This window comes from Equus caballus, chromosome 18 (genome assembly GCF_041296265.1).
Source record: "Equus caballus isolate H_3958 breed thoroughbred chromosome 18, TB-T2T, whole genome shotgun sequence".
Classification (NCBI taxonomy): Eukaryota; Metazoa; Chordata; class Mammalia; order Perissodactyla; family Equidae; genus Equus; species Equus caballus.
The window spans coordinates 39,036,256-39,061,061 of NC_091701.1; the positions used below are offsets into that span (position 1 = coordinate 39,036,256).

Sequence of the window (24,806 nt, forward strand, 5' to 3'; positions counted from 1 at the left end):
AGATTGTGAGATCTCAAAGACAAGAACTATGTTCTTTTACTCAGTATCCCTCAACACCCAACACAAGGCCTGAGCCATGGAACACAGTCAAGCAGTATTGGAAGGGTGGATGAATCGAGGCAGGGATGCATGGAAGAAACGGCTGAGCTACCAATACTGCTATCCACATGGATATTCCAAATCAGAGTGAGCAGGCACTGAATAAAAAGGAGAACCAGGGATTCAAGAAACATGTTCCAGAGCTCCACTTATCTAGGTTCCCTCCCTTGGGGCAAAGTTCAAACTTAAAAGTCAAATGCTGCAGACGGCAATACGTAAGTATAAAGAATTCACAGGGCCGACCCCATGGCCAAGTGGATAAGTTCACGCACTCTACTTCGGCAGCCCAGGGTTTCACCAGTTTGGATCCTGGGCATGGACCCAGCACCACTCATCAGGCCATGCTGAGGCAGCATCCCATATAGCACAACCAGAAAGACCTACAACTAGAATGTCCAACTATGTACTGGGGGTCTTTGGGGGGAAGAAGAAGAAGAAAAAAGAGAAGATTGGCAACAGATGTTAGCTCAGGTGCCAATCTTTAAAAAAAAAAAAAAGAATTCAGAATCTCTCCTTCTTCCCTTCCCAAGTCTTCAGGAGCCTAACTTTATCTCAAAGGACGGACACTATATCCCTCTAACACTAGAGTAATAAGTGGTACCACTGTCTGCAGGTCATTCAGAGATCCTCTGAGAACAGTGCTCCTGGGCAGTCCTTCTCAAACGTTGCAAAGTTTATAACAGGTGATGTTAAAATGCAGATTCTGACCCAGTTGCTCTGGGAATGTATAGATTTTATTAGATTTTCCTGTATCTGTCTGGGAAGGAATTTCACAAAAAGTATGGGCAATGTTCAAAAACTAAAAAAAAAATAATAGTGAGGCATTTTATTCTAGACCTTGTTTCTCAACTTCGGCTATACATTAGAAAGACCTTAAAAATACAATACGAGACCAGCTGTCATCTCTCTCCCCTGCCCCCATCAATTAATCAGAACTTGGGGGCTTCTCCAGAGTGATTCCAGCCTAAAGCCTGTGTGCGGCCACTCTTGTCCCAGTCTACCAGCTCCACTCAAAGTCTGCTCCAAGTCCTGGAGCAGTCCGCAAACTGTTACTGGTCTGTGACGAGAGAAGTACCGAAACTGAGAGTAAGTGCTTTTACAGCAATATGACAAGTTAGGTTTATGTCCAATGAATCTAATAAAAATAAATGGACCAGTGTTTTTAAAAAAGAACACTTGATTTACAAAGAAACATTTTGACACCCCCTCAAGGAAGGCTTCCGAATAATTCAACATCCCCATCTGGTATGGAGGTCATGGTGGGCCCCTTCTTTAAGCTGTTACCTCTGAAAGCTGAAACATTCAGGTCAGTGACTAATGGCAGGGCCAGATCATTCAGAGACCTAGGTACAACAGGGTTAATGAGCAGGAATGGGGTAGGTGGGGTCACAAACCAGGAACACATGTCATCCAAGTTAGATAGCTTTTTTTTCCCATTTAATTGCCCTGAAAACACACACGCTCTCACATAACACGGAAGGTGAGAGCTGAATGAAGTTTTCTGGGTAATGGCTCGAAATGTTTTCCTTATGAGAAGTGGTGTTGAGTTACAGCGTGCAGACTGAGAACTGGGAGGAGAGAAGAAGCAGCCCCAGCCCGGCCCCCACCTTTTCTTGGGCTTGTAGGAAGGTGGACATGGGCTCACGGAGACAAGACGAGTGACATGTTGAACTGTCTGGTGGCTGCAATCGACTGCTCCCAGAGTGACCTAAGGGCAGTGTTTAGCAGGGTTTAGCCAGGGGCCAGCTGAGCAGGCACAGATGCTGTGCTATGAAATGCCACGCAGGCAGAGACTGACAAGCGGTAGGAGCTGAGCTTTCCCCTTGGACTGCTGTTTCCTGCTGTGTTCGGGGGGGGGGGGGGGGGGGGGGGGGGCGCTTTCTGGCAACTCTGCTGCTGCTGCTGCTGCTGCTGCTACTACTTCAGCTCCCTCTCCACTCAAGGTAAGCAGGCTCAAAGGGAGGGCAGGCTGCAAGGAAGCCTTTGTACCATGAACAAGATCCGAAAGTTTTTCCGAGGAAGTGGGCGAGTCCTGGCATTTATATTTGTAGCTTCTGTCATCTGGCTGCTCTTTGACATGGCAGCTCTCCGCCTCTCATTCAGTGAGATCAACACTCGGGTCCTGAAGGAAGACATCGTCAGGAGGGAGCGGGTAGGATTCAGAGTTAAGCCAGACCAAATGAAGATCATTTACAGCAGCATAAAAGAGATGAAGCCCTCACTGAGGGGACACGGGAAGGGTGTATGGGGCAAAGAGAACTTTAGAAAGACTGAGGAGAGTATGCTCAAGGTTAAGGATAATTTGGACCAAGCTGAGAGGGAAAGAAAAATGCAGAACACCCCAGGGAGGGGCAAAGTTGTGCCTTTGTGGCATCCTGCACGTCTGCAGAGCTTCCCAGTGACTTCTAGCAAGCAGAAGACAGAGGGACGAGACATCAAACCTGAAGCTTCCTCTCACCACATGATGCCAAAGCAAACAACAGCTCAGGAGGCTCAGAAAACCCCATTCATAGCACCAAGAGGAACTCCATTGGCCCAAATATCTGTACACACAGGACCTGTGGGTATACACCAGGAAGCCCTGAAGAGTCATAGTCTCAGCAGTGACACATCAAAACAAGTAGCTGAAAGGAACCTGAAGGTGACCATTAGTCTTAATACTGACAGTTCAAAGCAGCAATCACAGGCAGTAGCAAAGGAGAGGACACACCCTGCCAGCCCACCAGTGCCAAAATCTGGGGAAGCCATAGCCTTAAATAAAACTGAGACTCAGAGTAAAGAACTAAATGCTAATAAACAGAAAGCCAGTAAGGCCCCTTCCTTTTCCAAGCTCAATGCCAATTCAAATCACTTAAAGAAGCAATCTATTAATGAGACACAGTTGGGAGGCTTGCCAAAGGCTGATGGAGCCCAAGTGGCTGGTGGGAAGAAATTCAATTTCTCTGAAAGCCATGTTGTGATTGTAACCAAGGAGGAGGAGCTAAAGACAGACACCAAAGAGATCCCCAATCCTAAAGACAAAACTATATTTTCTCGAGTATTGGGTGAGAGCCAAGGAAAATATATCTCCAGGAATAGAAGGGAGACGTCTTTTTCTTCACTTGCTCTACAGAGAGCAACAGTGTCTCAAACCAATCAAGCCTTAGCTGGGGGGCTAGATCTGGCAAGAACCAACTTAACTGCCAAGGTCCAGCCTGCAGAACTCAACCAAAGTCATATAAAAGTCCTTTTACCTGAAGACAGTGGAATGCACCATGTGTTAAAAATTGATGTGACACTTTCCCCAAGGGACCCCAAAGCTCCAGGTCAGTTTGGACGTCCTGTGGTTGTTCCCCATGGAAAAGAAAAGGAGGCAGAAAGAAGATGGAAAGAAGGAAATTTCAATGTCTACCTCAGTGATTTGATTCCAGTGGACAGAGCCATTGAAGACACAAGACCTGCCGGGTAAGCTGCATTTCTCTTCTCTTTCTTCAACCTCAAGTATTTTGGCTCTTATTTAGAGAAAATTTATTTCTAGATAACTCTGTGTGATTTTTGGCCACCTAGAGAATTAAAACAACATTAATTATTAGACACAGTCCAAATAATCTACCATCCACACAGAGAAAAGTTCTGATATCAGTTTCCCCACTATGTTCTCTTTCTGAACTTTCTACACTTATTTCTCTGAGACTTTGGCTCTCATTCTTGTGAGCTCATGTTTCATTTCCTTTCCTCTATGGAAAACCTTTTAAAATGATTAGATGAACTCCATTCCTAATAAGATGTATATGAAAGGTAGAGCTTAAAATGTAATTCCATTAAAACAGTGACAAAGAAGTGAATTCCCAACTTTGAAACTTTTCATTATTAACAAGTTTGTCAGGACTATATTTGGGAAAGGAGGGAGAGAAAGAGCCTTCTAGGCCTCCCTGGAATCACATCTTAACCAGCAGAATTCTGCCTAATCAAGAGTAATGATCACCACACTAGCAAGTGAAGAAGTGAATTTACCCTCTAAAACTTAATAATCTTTGTAGATGGAGATAGTAGACATTTCAGGAGTTCAGTTATACAGGAATAATAATGTTGGGAAAATTCAATCAGCTAATAACTGGAAAACACCTGCGGGATGTACAAGAGTATAATAATAACCACTTAAATTTCTAGAGTTTCACCATTTACAAAGAACCTGCATACACATCACATGAACTTTATGAGTCCCAGAAAGGAGGTTGCAGATGCTATAGGTTCAAATTAACAGATGAGGGTACTCCGAAATTTTGTCACTTTCCCAAGGTAACACAGCTCTAAAGTTGCCCTATGAGCCTTCATGAGCCAGTTCTTCAAAGAACTAAATTCCTATAACTACATCACTGGAAAGTAGATCAAGTCACATATATTTGATCTGATTCAAATACAGCCGAGTTCTCTGCTCTTTTTGGCCCTATCATAAATGACGGTACTTTGCAGCCATATGTTCACTATCCATTAATTGATAGTACAGCTCCATGTACACCTTGATATTCTATTCCTGAGCCAAACAATGTTTGCCTAAAAGTTGGAATTAGAGAATGTCAAAATTCAGACATAGCACATTATGTAAACCACGGCCTTGTTAGGCCTCTGTAGAAAACTCTTCTTTGTGCTCCAGGTAGTCAACGTTACTAGGAGGAAGGCAGATAGAGATGTGCCTGGATTCATATTAGTAAGAGGAGTCTCTCCATTGTGATGTCAACTATGAGAAGGCCACTTTCGGCTCTGTTAGCCATTGGCAGATGGCTATCAGCCGTGTGCTAACAGCCTGCTTAGATCAAGCACTATGCCATTCACGTCCCTCAACGTGGTAAAACTCACAACCTTGAGGAGAACACAAATGTACCCACAATAAAGATGAAGAAACTGAGGCCCTGGAAAGTTACATTGTCTGTGGTCATAAGACAAATGATTAAAATCTATGTTCAAAATTATGCTGTGCTGTTTATCTCCCATCTCTTGCTGATTATCCTCAAAAAAAAGATCCTAAAACTTATGTTGGGCCAACTCAGATCTGAGATCCTGTGTATCACATATATTTATGTATAATTTATATATATACATATGTATGTATACATATATATGCCAGCTTTGAACACAGAATGCCAGAGAATGAAGTAGTAGTTAAAGTAGCCTTATTTTAACATCTCTTTAGTGACCCGGCAGACTGCTACAGAGTCTGGGGAAGAATCAGCCACTGCACAGAAGCACAGGCTGCACTTCCAAACCAGAGAAAGAGCAATTGTGTGAGGGCCAAAAGCAAGCAACAATGATATTATCGTCCATGTGATTTATTGAAGGGCTGATGGCTCTCAGCGCTTGTTAGTCTCCGAAATTTGGTCTGTGGAAGTTCAGGGTTGCGGCCCAGGAAAGTCACAGTCAGGCTCTGTCTTCTGAAGGAGACTGTCCCGACCGTAGGAGAAAATGACACGTGTGCTTGAGGATGAGTCAGACAGCATGCGGCCAGGCCCCTCCCTCTTATCACACAATCCACCTTGGTTAAATATAGACACTCCTGCGAGCTGCCTACCTAATGCCCTACTCCACCAACAGTTTAGCCACCAGGGGTCCTATGGACAGACCCCCTGAACTATTAACAGCCCTTTTGGGCCACTCTGCTTTGAAAGGGGATACATTATTTTTCTTTTCTTTTACTCAAATACTCTGACTACAAATATGTGCAAATTATATATTCCCATGGATAAAGATTGGAAGAAAACGCAAATGAAAAACATGTGATTCATCAGGTTGGCAGGAACTGAAGTTTCTTTACTTTGATTTTGTTTTCAATCTTACTCAAAAAAGCACATGAGATGGCTTATAAGAATACACACAATAAGATTTTTCAAGATAATAAATTTTAAAGGTCAGCATAAGGGGAAAGTTGTTATGGAATCTAATAAGAAAATGTGTGTATGAGAGAGAGAAAGAGAGAAAGAAAGAAAGAAAAAGAAAGACAGGAGGGCTGGGCTCCAAAACTTAGCTACAGTAGCAGCCCCCTCAATCCTTTAACTTTTAAGAGTTCTGGGGGATATCTCTCTTACGGCTCTTTACATTTCCCAAAAATCCACCATTATGGATTGATTAACACAGTAACTGACCTATCGTAACTGCCTAATGAATATACAGTGAACTGAAAAAAGGGTAAAAACCACTGATGGGCTAGTATGTTCCTTTAAATTCAATTCTTCTCAGTGAAGATAGTAACTAGAACTAGTTTTCACTTGACTGATAGGCTTGCGTGAGGCTGGCATTGGGGAGGAGAGGCGATGAGCAGAGTTCCCGGAACTACTTCACCTGCTCTAGATCTAAAATCAGACTCTCTTTTCCAAAACTGCTCTTCCCTTCTCTTCTCCTGAGTCCCCAAGAACCCTTTCTAAGATGCTGAGATGCAATCAGGGCCTTTCCCACAAGCACAAGAACTCCTTTCTGTCAGCAGCATTGTTTTCACTGTCCTATTCGGTGCCACCCAGGTTTCTGCCCCTTGCAGTGTAGCTATAGCTTTCTGCATGTGCCACTCTCTCCAATGCAGGCCTTCGGCGTTAGGAAAGTTAGCCTCATTACCCTTTTCCGCACATCATGTTCACCACCATCCACCGAGGTTTTTCGGTGCACTAGTTCCTTCCCCAGCCTCCCGCCATTTTCACCTTGCAGGATCCTCACCATTTTCTCCCACACATCTGAATCCGACTCTGCTCAAAACCCAGCTGTAGCTTACCTCCACCTGGACCGGGATTTGACTGTGACCTCTAAATTCCAAGTACCCTTCATGCACCCGTGGTTACTGAAACAAGCCTTGTCATGTGCTTTTCACCGACTAGAGCCTTGAGAATCTGCTTTGCCTTCTCAGTGAGGTTATAAGCCTCTGAAGGAAACTCTGTCTTTTACTTTATTTTATACCCCTTAGCACTGAGCACAGCGCTGTACACTCAAAAGGTACATACAGGTTTACACAACATGGTTTTAAAAGAGATGTTTCTCTGAAATGACTTTTGAAAATCGATACTATGTTTAAAAAATAAATGAGAGGTGACTATTTTAAATGAGGCCTGCAATGAGTCTTTTTATCAGTTAATATTGACTTCCTAATTTTTCATTTTGAATATGTTAGTATCTGGTTTAAGGTAAATACATTCTGTTCTAACACTATAATCTCTTCATTAATTTGTATTTATTCTTTAGTTCATATTTTTGTTGTTGTTTGTTTTTAATTTTAATGTTTTGACTTTCCAGGCAGGAAAATCTTTTTATTTTACATTCAAGAATGTATTATGTCAGAAAGTAAAATACAGTTTCATTTTTGCCTAGAACTTTTACCTATAAAATATGCTTCAAATAAAATACTTTTTTGACAGTCATTTTAAAGTTCCATATTTAATCTTTTCTTTATAAAAAGCTAACCCTTGCAGTTCTTGCTCTTAACTATGAAGTTTGTTTCAGTCAGCAATAATCAATACACACATAGGTTTTGCTAAATACACACAAAACACGCATAGGTTTTCCTAAAACATGGTCCTATCTACTGAAAATGCAGGGCAATTCTACTTAGAGACGTCTGTCTCTAGGCCCGCACCTATAGTTAAGTGAAACTCCAAAAATAAGTTTATTTTAAGAGTGTACTTCCTGAATCTGTATTTAGAGAAAAATGACTCAAAGAAATTTTTGCTGCCAGCCTTTAGTTTATAAAGTACAAAAAGAATTACAGCACGCTCTACTACACTGCTGCGTCGTCATGATGTTCCTAGATGGCTTAATTTAATGCTTTGCTTTTCCTACAAAACTCTGGCAAGTCCCTCAATAAAGTAATTAAAACTGGTCTTTATTCTCCTAGCCCGGAGCTGGGAGTGTCAACCAATCATTTGATTCCTTCCTACACAGCTAACGAGAGTTTTCTTTTGGCACATATGAAAAGCAAAAGATAGCACCATGCATTTGCCACAAACCAGACTAAATTACTGAGGGGAAGGGAAAAACCTTTCTGGAACCTGAATTTCCATCCCTCCCCTCCCCTCCCAATCCTAGTGAGGATAAAACCCGTAACTAATGAACTGCTGGGGGAGGAGCAGCTAGGAGAGAGAAAATAAATTGACCACACATCCTTCCAAACTTCAGGCTTCTACAAGTTTATCAGGCTGTGAGAAAAGAGAAACTTTAAAGTCAAATGAAGTTCAGCTTTTTTCATTTTTACATGGGATGAATATTTTAATTGATGAAATGCGACTGCTTTTGAGTTTAATCGTGATCGGTGAATGTCAGCTAAAATTGGCTGAAATAGCTATGAGACCTCCCTGAGAAACCAAACAGGGGCAGAGAAACAAAAATCTCACAAGATGGATTTAAAAGGATCATTTCCAGCTTTTACCTCTATGGGTGTACACACTGCAATGGTGCTTTTGAACTGTGTGTGTGGGTCCACATTCAGGCATATTTGTGTATTTGTGTGTGTTAGAGCATAGTGTGCTATTTCACTGAAAAGTCATGGCCAAGAGAAGAAAATAAAAAGCAAAATTTGTTTAAAAGGTGCAGGCTAGACCATAACACAACAAAGGTTAAATATGGCCAAAAGATGATTACAGATCCTTTCGATACTTTTATTTATCATACTGTCCCCATAACTCAGGGAATAATAAGGAGAAAGACGATCAAAGGACATAAAACACATTTCTGCTACTAATTCAAAGAGAAGGAAGCAGTTAAACAGTGCCTAATTAATGTAAAACTGAGAAATGTTAAGCAAATCAGCAACTGTTTCTCCTAAATACTGCCAAAGACCTAGAAATATTTCTGGAAGAGAGTAATTAGCAAATGTAGGAATTTGAACCTATTTAAACTTCTTTTTTACACATCTGATCCAGAGCCCAACTTAATCATCAGCCTAGTTTTATCAAGTTCTTGCTGTAATATTGCCTTGTGTACTCTTTTTTTTTTTTTTTTTGAGGAAGATTAGCCCTGAGCTAACTACTGCCAATCCTCCTCTTTTTTTCTGAGGAAGCTTGGCCCTGAGCTAACATCCATGCCCATCTTCCTCTACTTTATACGTGGGACGCCTACCACAGCATGGCATGCCACGTGATGCGAAGTCCACACCCGGGATCCGAACCCGTGAACCCCAGGCCACCACAGAGAAGTGGAATGTGCGAACATAACCACTCCACCATGGGCCAACCCCTGCCCTGTGTACTCTTGTTTCAGAAAATAACTTCCTATTGGACCGTTCTGGGTAACCCATTCAGAGCAGAGCCTCTCAAGAAAGAACATTTTTGCTCAATAGTCAGAAAATTCAGGAAAAATAGTAATGTTTTTACAGGCCCTGTTTTGTTGTTTGCTTCCAAAATGAAAGAATTTTTTCAGAGTCTCCTCTATGTTTAAAAAAAGATCTGTATTATTCCAAATTAAGCTATCTTCTAAACTGGCCCTGCTTCTGAAATGTTGGTATATGGACCTGTATGAGAAATAGAGTATTTACAAGAGTCTTTATGACTTGTCTTCTCATTTGATCCTTAAAACCATTCCTCAGGGCAGGTACTATCATCGTCCCAGCTTTACCTACAGAGAAACTAAGACTTGAAGAAGCAGCTGATGTTTCAGATTACAACAGATAATTCAGAGGGAGGCAGTTCATTGCGTTCCCCGTGCTATTTGCTCGCTGCCTATCATGAGCTGGGCACACCATGCCAGGCAACTGGCACCTTTCGTTCTTCACATACATCATCTCATTTGATCCTTACAACAACCGTGTCAGATTGATAAAGTGCTACATCTCCTTATTAACAGATGAGGGAAAAAAAAAAACACAGGGAAAGGTAATTTGCCCTGGGGCCCGCAGCTCACAAATGGTGAGGTTAGGACCCAACCCTTAGGCTTCTGATTCCTCCCCACTCAGTGGTAATTCTCTTACAGCAGGCTGGCTCTCTCCTCGACTCTAGTTACTCTTCTTTCACAGTGGCCATCACCTCCACCTCTCCTGGGTTGGCCAAGGCTCTCTGAATAAGGAGAATCTCTCCCTTGCTCAGCCTCACCAAAGAAGTGACTATTTAAGTTCCAGGCAGTGATATATGTGTGTGTGTGTGTATGTGTGTGTGTGTGTGTGTGTAGATTTTATATGTGTGTGTGCTTTTATTCTAACCAACCCTCACAGCAACACTGTGAAAGATATACTATTTCTCATATGATATACAGAAGAGAATAATGAGGCTTTATAAAAACACATGTTCTGCTATCCCAGAAAGCCAACAGCAGATTTGGGATTCAAAAGAAAATTTTCTGACTCCTAATTTTAGTGCTCTTTCCATAGGATACAGCTCCTCCTTCCTTTATTTCCTCATAATCATAGGACTTTGGCAGAAATTAAAACATCTCTTTTCCTTAAATACAGCTCAGAGGTGTATGAGGGGAATTCGTTTTGCACGTCAGATGCCACGTCAGAGAGAAAATTAATAGGAAATCATTTTCTATTCAGCACTAAGCAAATGGTCCACCAACCGCAGTTCAGCAGTGAGCAAATATCTCTGGGCTCCTGCTATGCAATCTAACATCTAAGATGGCCTCTGCCTTCAAGGCACGTGGAGCAAAACGTTATACAGAAGCACAGGGTACTACTGGAGTGAGGAAGAGAAAGGCTGCACGTGGCCTGAAACAGGGCAGAGGCCTTTGGGCTGCAACCTGAAAGGGTAGGGAGTTAGAGAAGTGGGGAAAGGGGTAAAAAGAGGGGTCCACTGAGAAACTGAGGGAAATCTGACATGGAGTTGGGGGAGCGGTGAGGGTGGAAATGAAACCATAGAAGTAAGCAGAGTCCAGATCACTCAGGACCTTCTAAGAGCCAGGGGAAAAATGTCAAAAAATGTAAAGCCATGGAAAGAATCATTGAATTTACCTTTTCTCAGGGGTCTTGTGACCCAGAGGGAAGCACTTATGAGTAAATGCGGCTAAAGTTGCGTAGACAATCACAGAATGTTAATATTGGATGAAGCTTTGGAAGTGATCTAATCCAGTCCCTTGTGCTACAGAGAAATCTGAGGAGGGAAGGGACTTACCCAAAGTCATACACTGCAGAAGACCCAGGGCTCCCCCCCGGAGCCCTGACCGCCACCCAGAACTATTTCTGCCACATCACACCACCTCCTGCTCTTCTCCCTCCCGCCCCAGTTTCACTCTGACAGCTGCCTGCCCGAAATAGGCTATTGTTAAAGCGGTGAATGTTGATGCTGGTGGTTTATATTTCTAAGCCTGAGGTCAGTAGCTTTGATGGCTCTACGGTTACCTCAGGAACCACAGCTTCAGCTAGTGAAGGCCTTTGGCGTAGAGGTGGTGAGCATGACTGAAATCCTCTAAATTAGCAGTCAGGCGATTCTGACTGAATGTCAGGGGTAGTCTAGCCCAGAAAGAACAAAACATGAAAGTAAAATTTTAATATAACCATACCCTTTTATCAGTCAGAGGAAAAGAAGCCCCATAACGCTAAGGTCTTGGAGAAAAGAATATAATTCTGGACACGGCTCCTCAGCCAGATGCTCCTTTCTCCTTCCGATCCTTTCAAAGATATCAGAGCTCAGGGAGTGGAGGCCCTGAAGGCTCACTTGGAGGCAGTAGTTGAATTGCAAATAAAAGCTGAGAAAATATTCTCCTCAACCTTCTGTTCAAACCCGAGAAGACTGAGACTTGACCCACATTGTACGTTTTGACTGTTTTGGAATAAAACGAAAAATTCATAGAAATGAGAGAATGTTATCATGCCCTCAATCTTCTGATCTGAAACCTTCTTTATTTGATAGGCGACATTCAAATCAGGTTAGTGGCTGAGCGCTCAGCACACACAGCTGAGAAAGCAAAACACATCACTGTCCAAGTCTCTTGATAAATGATGAGCCCTTGATAGATTTGGATTAAAGACGACCTGGAAAAAGGCAGTGCACTCTGTCGAAATGTGTACATTTGCATTGTGGGTAATCATAGGCCCTCACACAAGGAGTCCACAAAATTGTGTTTTTTTCATTTTTTTTTTTTTTGAGGAAGATTAACCCTGCGCTAACATCTACCACCAATCCTCCTCTTTTTGCTGAGGAAGATTGGCCCTGAGCTAACACTCATGCCCATCTTCCTCTACTTTATGTGTGGGACGCCTGCCACAGTATGGCTTGAGAAGCAGTGCGCAAGGTCCGCACCCGGGATCCGAACTGATGAACCCCCGGCCACCAAAGGGGAACATGCAAACTTAACTGCTGTTCCATCAGGCCAGCCCGGACAAAGTATTTTTATATCCATTATCTCATCAAATCTTCACAGACATTCTGTGATGAAGGCAAAGGATTCTTCGTCCCAAAAGTGAGGATGCTGAGGTTCTGGAAACTTCTGTGACTTGCCCATGGTCATGCAGCTAGTAAGTGTCAGAAAGGACTCAACACTTAGTCCTCTGTCATCTTTCTCAAGTCCAGAGTCTTTCTGTCCCACCACAGTAGCATATCAACTGTGTGCAGGACAGTGGAACCCCCACATTACAGTCCCCATTTTTCAGTAGTTCGATTGGCTACAGTAATCTAAGTCTAGACTTCCCCCAAACAAAACAGATGGAGTTAATTTTTGAGTATAGAGTGGAGCCCACAGACTCTAAACACCTAACTTGTGTAATGAATGGGCATATAAAGTTAAAATATGATTTCTTATCCTCAAAAAAGATTACAAACCCAGAAATACCCTGCATTTAACTTAGACTTTACTTGAGCTGCAACTTCTCCCTCTAGAAAGTAGGACTTTCAATGGGCAAATTGGAAGAAAGGAAATTTGCTTCAGTTGCATCAGTGTGGGATAACTTGAAATAGTTTTTTACAACCTGTGTTTTTACAACTGGGTGACTCTCAGTATGCAAGAACAGTTAATAATGCAGAAAGAGTTAATAATGCTGAAAGCCTTTCTGGTCTGACCCACCGTGCCTTTGGACAAAACAAGCATGTTGCGTTTTCTAGACACCTGGAAACGTGTTTCACCTGATTGGTAGTGCAGGGAACCAGGGGCCTGTAGATGTCAGAGTGGCCTGACACCCCGGCCGCCCATACCAAGGCACACTCCGAAACTTTGTATTTGAAACCTCACACTTTCTCCTGTGCCCCTCTCTCCCATCCTTGAATGTGGCCCTTTTTTCCAGGCACCAATATGCTCTGTACAATAAAATCTTCCATAGGGTCTTCTTCAGTGTGATTCCTTAAATACACCTAAAATATAAGTTTGTCAATAATTGGCAGAGGTTCTCCTTAGTTCCCGGCATATTGCATCTATTAGAATTCCTCATCATCTACCCATATAGGTCTCTAGTGGTAAAATTAGGGCATCGTGACAGGTTATGAGGATGGAGGATCAGATATTTGGTGATTCCGAGGGGCCTGCCCCAAATCTCTCAAATCTTGGAGAGCTCTTTCTCCCTCCAATTTCCAACTGGCTAGCATTACAACAGTTCTTAGAACTTCCTTCTAAAAGAGACTGAAGATCTACGATTTATATTATAAAAAGATTCATCTGCATTAGCCTGCTTGGTTAACTCTCCCCAATGTATTTTTATGTGTAACTAGATGTTTCTAAAGTCAACCAAATTTTAGTAGTAAAGAAACTCCCAGAACTTCACAGCTGGGCTTGTTGGTTCAAATGACTCAGACAGAATTTGTGCAGCTGACCCTTCCTTTTTAGAATTGACTTATTTTTTCAGCACCAAACATCGTAAAGAATATTTAACCGTGAAATATGCATTTCCTGTTTATTTACATTATAAAATTAGAGATGAGGACGTCATAGGAAGTCACTGATGTCTTCTGTATCATCTCTTTCACTCAGGCTATTAAATTCCTCTTGGCTTTACTTCCTCTTTCCCAACTTAGAACCCATGATGGAACAATTGAATCATTTTACACAAGTACCCTCAAAATCCTCTATCACTTTTCTTTCTACCTCATTTTTTCTGATGACCCCTAGACTTGGATTAATCCAACAATCTGCTTTCTCTCCTCCTACACGCAGGCTGACAGACACTGGTGAAGCAAATGACACTTGCATTTTGACTAAAATTTGGGGATCTCCAAATACAGGGAATTGCTCAATGCCCTTCAGAAATCCTTTTCTGTGCAGCTGGCCAGTACTCTTTCCCTTTTCTCATAGTGTTCTTACCACCCAAGGAGAGACATCTGCCCACCTCAAGACATGCCAACAGTCAAGAGGCAAGGAGGTGTGAGAGAAAGGACTTTATTATAGCTTGCTAGCAAGGGGGAAGATGGCTGACTAATGTCTGAAAGAACCATCTTCCAGAACAAAGATGACAGGCCAGTTATGTAGGAGGCTGCTCTCTGGGTGGGGGCATCTGTCTAATCTCCAAGTGGGGGCAGACATCTGGTCTTAATTCCTGATAGTCTTCTGTTTTACTGGGTATGCATCAGAGACTGGAGCAACACCCTACCCTATACCCTGATCTTTCAGTTGTCATTGATGATGGCTATCAGCATAGAATCTCTGCCCAGCTGTCATCACATTCCTGAGGAACTCAACAAAGTTATCAACTTGTAGCAACTGGGAGGAGCCAGAAAATCTACAGAGTATGTCTGAGTTAGTTAATCAGAGGTCATTCAAAGTTACAGTATGTTTTCTTTTCTGCAATATAGCTTCCCTTATATCAACCTTGTTTTGAGCAGGTATCAGTGTCTGTCTCAAATATTCCCCATTCTCATCAAGACCCTACCTTATTACATTAGCAAAAAACCTTTCCTCCAGTATGAGCTAGAAATTCTTTCAACTTCTTATCCCATAAGCATAAACTTGTTTACATAAATTACCACATTTTTCTCTTCCTCTCTCAAGGGAAACGATCTCTTCTTCTACCATTTAAACTTTTTATTTCAGCTCCATTCCCTCTCCGTTCATCCATCCACCCATTTAATACATATTTATCAAGTATTTGTTAAGTGAAACTGTTCTAGAAGTTTGTGGCACTGTAGTAAGCAAGGTAGATTTGCCCTGCCCTTAGGAAATACTGGGTACAGAAGATAAGGAAATAAAACCAATAAGGTTAATGCCATGGCAGAAATACAGGTGACTATGACAGAGAATAATAGGAGGGTTAGCTAAATTTCAGTACAGTAGTCAGAGGAGGCTTCTCTGTAGAGGCAATATTTATTTAAGCTAAGAGTTAAATGAACAGAAGAAGCCAGCCATGAGGACACGGGGAGGGTAGCAATAGTGCTGGAAGTTAAGGAAACAATAAATGCTGAAAGGAGTTTAATACCTTTCAAGGAGCTAAAGAAGGCCCATGTGGCTAGGTGGAGTGTGAGGGGATAATGGAATGACCCACAGCCAACTGGAAAGATGGGCTGGGGCTACGCCATAGGGTGTCCTTAAGGCTATGGTAAAGAATTTGGATTTTTAATTTTTTTTTTTTTACTTTGTCGCATAAGAGTTCACTGAAGGATTTTAAACAGGATAGTATTGTGGACGTGGTGAAGAGTGGAAATAGAGAGGCCTATTAGGAGACTTCAGCAATAATCCTAGAGAAAGATGATGGAAGCTCAAGAACTAGTGGTGGCAACTGTGGAGATATAAAGAAATTGAAATTGAGATATATTTTGGCAGTACAATGGGCAGAAGTTGACAATAGATTGGTTTTATCGACTGTCAGGAAGAGGGTGAATCTAGGATGACATCCGTATTTCTGCAGCAAGGCGGCTGATGATACCATTAATTAAGAGGAAAAATGCAGAGGACTGATTGGATTGGATAGGGTGAAATCAAGACATCTGTTTCAAATGCTCATGTGTAAGATGCCCATGCAATATCTAGAGGAGATATCAGGTAGTTGCTTGGATATGTGAGTTTGGAATTCAGAGGAGAAGTCTGACTTGGATGTAAATTGGAGGCTATAAGACTCAAAGCTGTGGGCATAGATGAGATCATACAGTGAGATAGTACATAGAAGAAAGCAAAGCCTAGGACTCAGCTCTGAGAATCTTCTGTTTAGAGATAAGAAGAGGAGGAAAGAGATAAGAAGGAGACTAAGGAGTAAAAGCCAGTGAGTAATGGTGAAAACCAGGAGAAGGTATTGTTTACAGGACAGAGGAAAAAAAGGAGAGTGACTCAAGGAGTCAAGACTTATCAATTGAGTCAACTGCCACTGTAAGGTTGATTAATGCAAGGAGAGAGACCTTGCTCCACCAATAATCCTATCAATCACTGATTCTTTTAACTCTCAACTCTATTTGTACCTTCCCTGAAGCCCATAAATATGATTCTGTTCCTTCCTTCTCAGGAAAGGGAGAGGGAACAAGGATGACAAATTTGCCCTGCATCCCACATGGTTATCTTCTCTCTTTCTTCTCCAGGTTTCCTCCCAAACTAGTGTACAAAATAGCTTGCACTCTCTCATCAACCCTTTACTCTTTAATCCATTGTACTCTATCCCCACTCATTTCCTCTTGGCAAACTTTAGTCTCCTCACTTCTGGTCCTTGATGTTCATCACCAGAGATGCTGAGAAGTGAATTCTCACATTAGAGACATTTTTGCATTGCGAAAAAAATTCCAGAGTTTAAAGTTTGTCTAATACCAAAATTGTCCTTCAATTGTTGGATTGTCAGTAATTATGCCATCAAATACTACAATATTCTATTTAATGCTTGGAAATCCCTCCATTCTTATTTTGTCCTCTCTTTTTCTAATTATTTTTCTTTTCTATAATTGAATTTTAATATTATAATTCATAATTTGCTAACACCAATTAACACTTCCATGGTCTTCAATGCATAAATTCCTAAACTTCAAAGAAGCCATAAATATAGTAAAAAAAAAAAAAAAAAATTATTCCCTTACTTTAATAAGTCTCTTAATTCAAAGCAAACCTACCTTTTCCTGAGGGGCAAGGATGTCACTCACCCATTCAAAGAAATAACAGATGTGTCATCTCTCTCTCTCAAGAAGTATATTTCTTTTTTTTTAGAATTATTTTATTGAATTCACATTGGTTTATAACATTGTATAAATTTCAGGTGTACATCATTATATTTTGGCTTCTGTATAGACTACATCGTATTCACCACCAAAAGTCTAATTTTAATCTATCACCAAAAGTGTATTTCTTACTTTAACTTATTAGGCCCTTGTGGCAGGCTGAAAGAAATGGCCCCCCAAAGCTATATTTGCTTCTAATCTCAATAACCTGTGAATATTACCTTACATGGCAAAAGATTTGATTAAGTTAAAGAGCTTGAGAGAAAGAGTTTATCCTAAATTATCTAGGTAAGCCCTAAATTCAATGATATATATCCTTATAAAAAAGAGCCAGAAGGAATTTTCACACAGAGACACCGAAGAGAAGGTGATGTTGTAGGGGAGGAAGGCATTTCCTCCAGCCACTCTGGGTCATTCTGGCTCGGCTACGAATTAAAACTCAGGAGACAGAAGAACAGGAGAAAATTAAACAAAGCTTTATAACATGTATACTTGGCAGAGACTCGGGAAAACTGAGCAACTTGCCAAAATGGCAGAGGTTCTCATCTTAAATACCCTCTTCAGCTAAAGGCAAAGGAGGATGTTGGGGGTGGAGGGAGTCAGTTATAGGAGGTTACCAGAAAAGCACAGTAAACAAGAGTAAGGTTATTATGCAGATTGAAGTCCTTGCCTTCCGCATTGATAAGAGTTTCTAGAGACAAGGTCATCCCCCTCCTTCCTGGTACAGAGAGGGAGACACCTTTACAGATGGAGATTTCCTTTACAAATGTAAATGTCTCTTTACAAAGGGTAACTTCTACATTTTACAGTCTCTCTCATGTCTGCAGTCTTTAAAAGTAACGAGCCCAAAATAATCCTCATGCCTAAAAGACATATCTTGGGGTGGCCAATTCCAGTCCCCCACAACGTGAAGGCAGAGACAGAGACTGGAGTGATGCAGCCACAAGTCAAGGAAGGCCAGCAGAAGCTGGAAAAGGCAAGAAACAGAAGTTCCCCTAGAGGCCCTGGAGGCAGTATGGCCTTCCTGACACCTTGGTTTCAGACTTCTGGCCTCTAGAACTGTGAAAGAATATGTTTCTTCTGTTTTAAGCCATGCAGTTTGTAGTGCTTTGTTATGGAAGCCACAGGAAACTAATGTAGATTTTGGAATCAGGAACTGGAGTGCAGCTGTAACAAATACCTAAAAATGTGAAGTATTATCCAAATAATGTCCAAAGAATTGGATAATGGGTAGAGGCTAGAAAAATTTTGAGAAGTATGACAGGCAAAGCCTAGATGGCCTTGAAGAAATGGTTGGTGGAAATACGAACGTTGAAGATGCTGATGATGAGGTTTAGAAGGAGATGAGGAGCACCGTAAAGGAAGCTCCTATCATCCATAAGCGTACATATATTGTCCTGAACAGAATGCTGGTAGAACTATGAGCATTCTAAGTGCTTCTTGTGAGGGCTCAGAAGGAAATGTGTAATGTTTCATTGAGAACTGGAAGAAAGGTGATCTGTGCAACGTAGTGGCAGAAAGCTTGGCTAAATTGTATCCTACAGTTCTGTGGAAAGGAGAACAAGCAATGAGCTTGGATATTTAGCTGAGGAGAATTCCAAGCTAAGTGTTGAAGGTGTGGCCTGTTATTTTCTTTCTGTTATAGTAAAATGTGAGAGGAAAGCGATAAACTGAGGAAGGAACCATTGAGCAAAATTTTTGGTAATTTGTTAGAACGGCCACAAGAAATTAATGCAGCCCTTAAGTGAAGTCAGGAATGTCTCATTTTATTCAGAGATGCCAATGCATGGATCCTTGGTGTAGAACCAGACAAATTTAGGCTGCCTGCTAGTTTATGTTGACTTTAGATACCTAATCACTACATCAAGATACCTGACCAAATGTGTTATTTTACATCACTTGAAGATTCGGGACATGCTCCTATCAGCCCTCAATTTATTTTTTTAAGATTAGCCACAAAGGACAAGGCAAATAAATCCACTTTGTGTTAGAGCTCAAGTTCCCAAACTGGCCTCTCAACAACTTGTGTGTCTTTTATTGGTTGGTTGTATTTTTGTTTTGTTTGTTTGCTTTTTAAGAGAAAGTTTCTCAGAGCCTATTCAGACCTCCTGAACTGATTTTCTGGGGCTGGGGACTGGATATGTATGTTTTTCTAAGGTTTCATGGGTTATTATAGTAACCAACCATTTCAAGAACCCATTGAAATCACAAACCATAGCTAGATTCCCCTACCTTTTCTTAAGTACCTGCTGTATGTCAGATATATTCTAGGTGAGTTTTATATAATATTTGCATTTAATCTTACAAGTAGACTCAATCTCTGTTTTGTACTTGGCAAATTGAGGTTCAAAGAAGTTATATACTTTATCCAAAGTTCTATACTTTATCCAAACCATTAACTAGGGGAACTGATATTCGACCACATCTCTCTCTGATTCCAAAACCCATCCCCTTAGCACGAGAAAATCAGCATAGTGCAGTGAAATGAAAAATATTTGTTCACATTTCCATGTACGTTCTTTCTGGGCAAATGATGTGTTGGGCGAGTCATTTAACTTCTTGAGCTTCGGTTTCCTCTACTGGAAAAAGATTATAATGATATGTATCTCAAGCAGTTGTTATAAAGATTGAATTTAGTCATGTACATAATAGTACTTTACCAACTGTAAAGTGCTATGCAAATACGGTTTTACTATGGCTTTTACTCTTATCTACTTCTTAGTTACAGACTAAGCAAAGTGTAGCTATATTATCTGGCAGAAGTGCCTGCCCCCACAAAATGTTACATCTGCTGCCAGCTGCTTTTATTCTTGTGGACTTAGGACTTCTTAAATGGTTATTTCTGGAGCCAGACTAAACCAGAGTTTGAATCCCAACTCCACCATTTACTAACAGTATAATCACGGACTAGTCTCCCCATGATTTCAATTATTCATCTATAAAAAGAGGAGGAGATGCTATTGGTTTGAGGTTTGAATTGAAATAATGCAGAGTGCCTACAATATTTATTGATGCTCATCATAATTTAATAATTGCATTGCTAACAGTAGCTGTCTTAAGGGAGGACAAATAGTCCTTGCCAGGTTCCACCGGGCACCATTCCCTGAAGAGGAGCACAGGTGGGAGATGGAAAAATGCCAGCAGTGAGGCGGTCTGCACTGCAGGGTATGGAAAAAACCCAAGAGCAATTACAACCCACGTGAATCCCAACTCCCACTGTAGCCTTGTTCTCATTTCTGTGCCAGAACATAATTGCAACTGTGGCTACTCTGTAGCAGAGATAGGGTAGCTGAAATGGTGAATCATTTGGCATAAATACACACCTAATGTATATACATTTCCATAAACACCTTTACAGGCAGAGTGGGAGAAAGAACGTTTCCTTTGCCATTTGGCAGAAGGCCAGTTGGAAAGGCATTCATAAACTACTTAGTAACATTAAATAAGTCAGAATGTTCTCTTGTGGTATATGATCTAATTAGGTTAACAATAGCTCCCATTTGGTGAATTCCTGTGCCAGAAACTGTGCTAGACATTTTATGTACATTCTCACTAGGTTGTTAAACTTTCTTAAATAAGAATCATTACCTCATTTTACTGATGAGGAAACTGAGATACAAAGAGATTAAGTAAGGTATCAATGGATAAAGATCTGAGAAATAGCGGTCGTGGGATTTAAAATGGCGTCTAACCACCTGCAAAGCCCACATCCTTTCCACCACAGCGTGATGCCTCCACAGGAAGTTCTCGTGTCTTGCCTTGCTAGTCCTTTTATAGCAACTACTGTAACTGGCTATTCTTCCTCTGCTCTTTCATTTTGCTTATTCCCCTCCCCAAGAAAAAGCAGATGATAAAATCATCACTGATATAGATAAATGGATGGATGGATGGATGGATAGACAGACGACTGGATGGATGGATAAATAAATATATAGACATACAGACAAAAACACAGACAGATGAACAGACCATGTGAGTGTATATGTGTATACATACAATCACACTCTGTGACTTTTAAAACCATCTTGTGGATCTTGTTAGCACATTGCTTGTACTCTGCTTGTGTTCTGGCCCAGGTGTGCAGAACAGCTAGTTCACAATAACCTCCCAACCACCAGTGTCATCATGTGCTTTGTGGACGAAGTGTGGTCCACTCTCCTGAGGTCTGTTCATAGCGTCCTCAATCGCTCTCCTCCACACCTCATCAAGGAGATTCTGTTGGTGGATGACTTCAGCACCAAAGGTAAGAAAATCACTCCTGGAAAATCATAGCTTGATATGAGGCAATAGTAGTTTGGATGGAGGGCAAAATTATAGAGTAACTTAACAAAGTATAAACATTTTACAAATGCCAGATCATTGTTTCATGTGGTACCTTAGAGGCCTGACTCCAAGCATCTATGGGATACAGAAAGTCAGCTCTAACTATCATCAGGCTCTGTTAGGTTAGCTGCCTCAGACTTCCCTTCAGCTGCGACTTCTCTGCAATGGAGGAGTGATTTTCTAACTGCAGCTCCTTGGAGATGGGCACTTTGAAGTTCCAGAGACCAGAAGATGTTCTCTGCAATTACACAAATATTCTTTTTATGTCTAGTACTTTTTTTTATCTAATAAGCAAATACCCCACAATTAATGGGATGCCTTTCCTACCGGTAATAATTAAAGTAAGAGTTAGAGTCTATGGAAAACCAAGAAATGGAAAGCCTATGGCTTCGTCCTCAAGAGCAAAGCATATTGTGTGTTCAGTTAAGTGTCAGGAAGACAAATTGCCAATGGGACTGGAGAGATGAGGTTCCAACAGAGCTCAAAGGCAGAATCCACCATGATCTTTATGTTTGTTTTTGTTTATTACAGTGAAGAATCTCTCTTTGGGTTGTCGAATAATTTGTGTATGCAAGTAGTTCCATGACCACCAGAGGTCCCATCACCGCCACATTACTAATTCCTCAAATGCAACGCACTTCAGAAAATTTCAGAAAATAGCAGAGAGAACAACCATAACAGAACCGTTGAGCTTTGATCATGACCACAATGACATGGGCCAGTTTCCTCAGCCTCAGTGTCCCAACCAATCACCCTGAGCTCCAGGAGCAGTGAGACGTCTAAGGAAAACTAGTTGAAAACTTTAAGAAATGGCCTTGAAAGCATAAACAGAAATAGTATATAGTTACCAAGCAGGTAATAGTCCCTTTATGAATGGCAGATCCAGATTTCCTGGGACCTGAAGCTTACATGGTTTTCAGGGTCCTCTTTAAGAAAAAGAACACAAAATTAGCAGGAAAATGAACAGCAGAAGGGTCCCTGGAATCCCCTTCTATCTGGGATACCTGTCAGTAGCTTAACTATACATAGAAGGGACTGCAAGCTACATAAATATACCCCATAAAACCCCAACAAGGTTCCTTTAGCTGGACCCCTCTTTGCCTCCCTCATGCCTCCAGCAAGAGAGGGAACATATGACAGAGTGGATGTCACCACAGGAAGTCACAGTGGTCTTACCCAATTGCAGTTGCAATATCTTTCTTTGGCAAATTTTTCAATTTGCATACAATGCTTAGCCTCTTCCCTGGGTCTTGGAAGAAGACCTCGCAATCTGGAAAGTTTGTGCAGAAACCTGAGCTTCATTTATTTCAAGGTAAATGTGCCCCTGTCCTGACAAATACTCAGAAAAGATGAGCCCTCCTCTGTATAACTTGGCAACACTGAAAAGAAGGATTTGGGATTTAAGAAAACAGACAGCTTAGAGTGTTGAACCCAGACAAAAATCCATCCAAGAAAAATGATGTCAGAAAATAAAATCACAGCCCAAGGGATAAAATTTAGTGACTGTAGTAATTGTCATAGCTTTTGGAATTTGACGTTGAGGAGTCATTGCTTCTGGTATTATCCAGACCTAGCTAATTAAAGTGTTATCTTGTCTATCCTTACTTGGATACAGACTACCTGAAAGATAATTTGGATAAATACATGTCTCAGTTTCCAAAAGTTCGGATTCTTCGCCTCAAAGAGAGACACGGCTTAATAAGAGCCAGGCTGGCGGGAGCGCAGAATGCAACAGGTAAGAAGCTGCTAATTTTTTTGTTGTGTTTACATTTTTGTTTTCATTTAAATTTTTTTTCAACATACAGCAGATTTGAAATAATAGTACAGTGAACCCCCATGTATCCGTCATTTCATTCTGCGAGTTTTAAATTCTTGCAATATGTACTTTAACACACACATACACAGACACATGTTTATAGACACACACTTTTTTTTCTGAACTTTTGAAAAGGAATTTACAGACATCATGACACTACACCCTTAAGTACCTCAGTAAGCAACTCTGAAGAATAGAGACATTCTCTTATATAAGCATAACTTTCATATCTAAATATCATCCAGTATATGCTCTTTTGAAATTTCCTCATTATTTCCAAAATGTTTTTTATAGCTGCTTCTTTCTTTTGAAATTTGAGATCTAATTAAGTTTCGTGCACTGCATCTGGTTGTTTGGTCTCCTTAGTCTCTCAATCTAGAATAGTCAACTCCACACACATTGTTTAGTGGCCATTGACTTGGGGTTTTTTTGAAAAGTTTAGGCCGTTTCTTTTGTGCAATTGACCATGTTCTGAAATTTCCTCACTGTTTCCCCGTATCACATTCAGGACAAATGTTTTTGCGTAAATACTATATAGAATTCTACTACATATGTGATAGGAATAATGTACTTCTTATTGCTTCAAATCAAGAGGTACGTGATGTCAGCTTGTCCCACCATTGGTGATACTAATTTTGAGCACTTGGTTAAGATGTTGACCGCTACATCTTTCTTTTGGGGGTAAGAATAATTTGTGGGGTGATATTTTGATCCACAAGAATATTCCGCTTTCCTTACAACATTTTACCCAATGGTTTAGCATCCATTGATGATCATCGCTTGAATCAGTTTTTACAGTGAGGGCTGCAAAATTGTTTTTCTAATTCTATCATTCCTTCTTTTATTAGCTGACTTCCCTCGTAAAGAAGAAATCTCTCTCTCCCTCTCTCTTTCCCTCTCTCTCTCACACCCTCCTTCTCTCTCCTCTCCCTCCCCTTTGTCTCTCTCTCCCTCCTTCCTCCTTCCCTCTCATGCCCCCATCACTATGGATTTATTTTTAAAAAATTCAATGTGTATATTATCAGCATTACTTTTTTAGTGCTCAGATTGTCTCAAATTTGACCAGCAGAAGCCCCTGCAACCATGTGCCTTTTTGACCTGACCTCATCAGTATTTGAGGACTTCAGAATTTTTGAATTTTCTCTTCCCTGACCTGTCTGCTCTTCCTCTAGCCCCTTCTGTCTTCCCAAAGAGCAACAGGCTTTTTTTTTCTCACCTCTTTTTAACGTGTGGATGTTGGTGGGTGAACGGGGAAGGCAAATCTTTTCAGTTCATGAGCGTTCTAAAAATAACATCAAACATTTTGGTTTATTTACACGTCTTACTATGGAAGGACCCCATAATAATAGTTGAACTTATATATCAGACATCATTCTAAACACTTTCTATACTAATTGATTTAATCCTCGTAATAACTCTATGAAATAGATATGATCATTTTCCTCATTTTACAGATGAAGATATGGAGGCACAGTGAGGTTAGTACTTGCCCATTTTCTCTCAGTTAGTATAGATAGAGCCAAGATTGGAACACAGAAACCTTGACTCCAGAATCTGCCTCTTATCTACTACATTTTGCTGCC

At 41.0% G+C, this 24,806-nt stretch overlaps 1 protein-coding gene across 1 annotated transcript in view; it reads left to right on the top strand.

The window, feature by feature from the left end:
• The first annotated feature begins 1,565 nt into the window (after window positions 1-1,565).
• GALNT5 (polypeptide N-acetylgalactosaminyltransferase 5) overlaps window positions 1,566-24,806 on the top strand; it is a 47,289-nt gene continuing 24,048 nt past the window's right edge. The window contains exons 1-3 of the mRNA XM_001491135.5: window positions 1,566-3,543; window positions 21,161-21,327; window positions 23,023-23,142. Coding sequence (XP_001491185.2) covers window positions 2,090-3,543; window positions 21,161-21,327; window positions 23,023-23,142 — 1,741 coding nt within the window. The 5' untranslated portion in view covers window positions 1,566-2,089. The remainder of the gene's footprint in view (window positions 3,544-21,160; window positions 21,328-23,022; window positions 23,143-24,806) is intronic.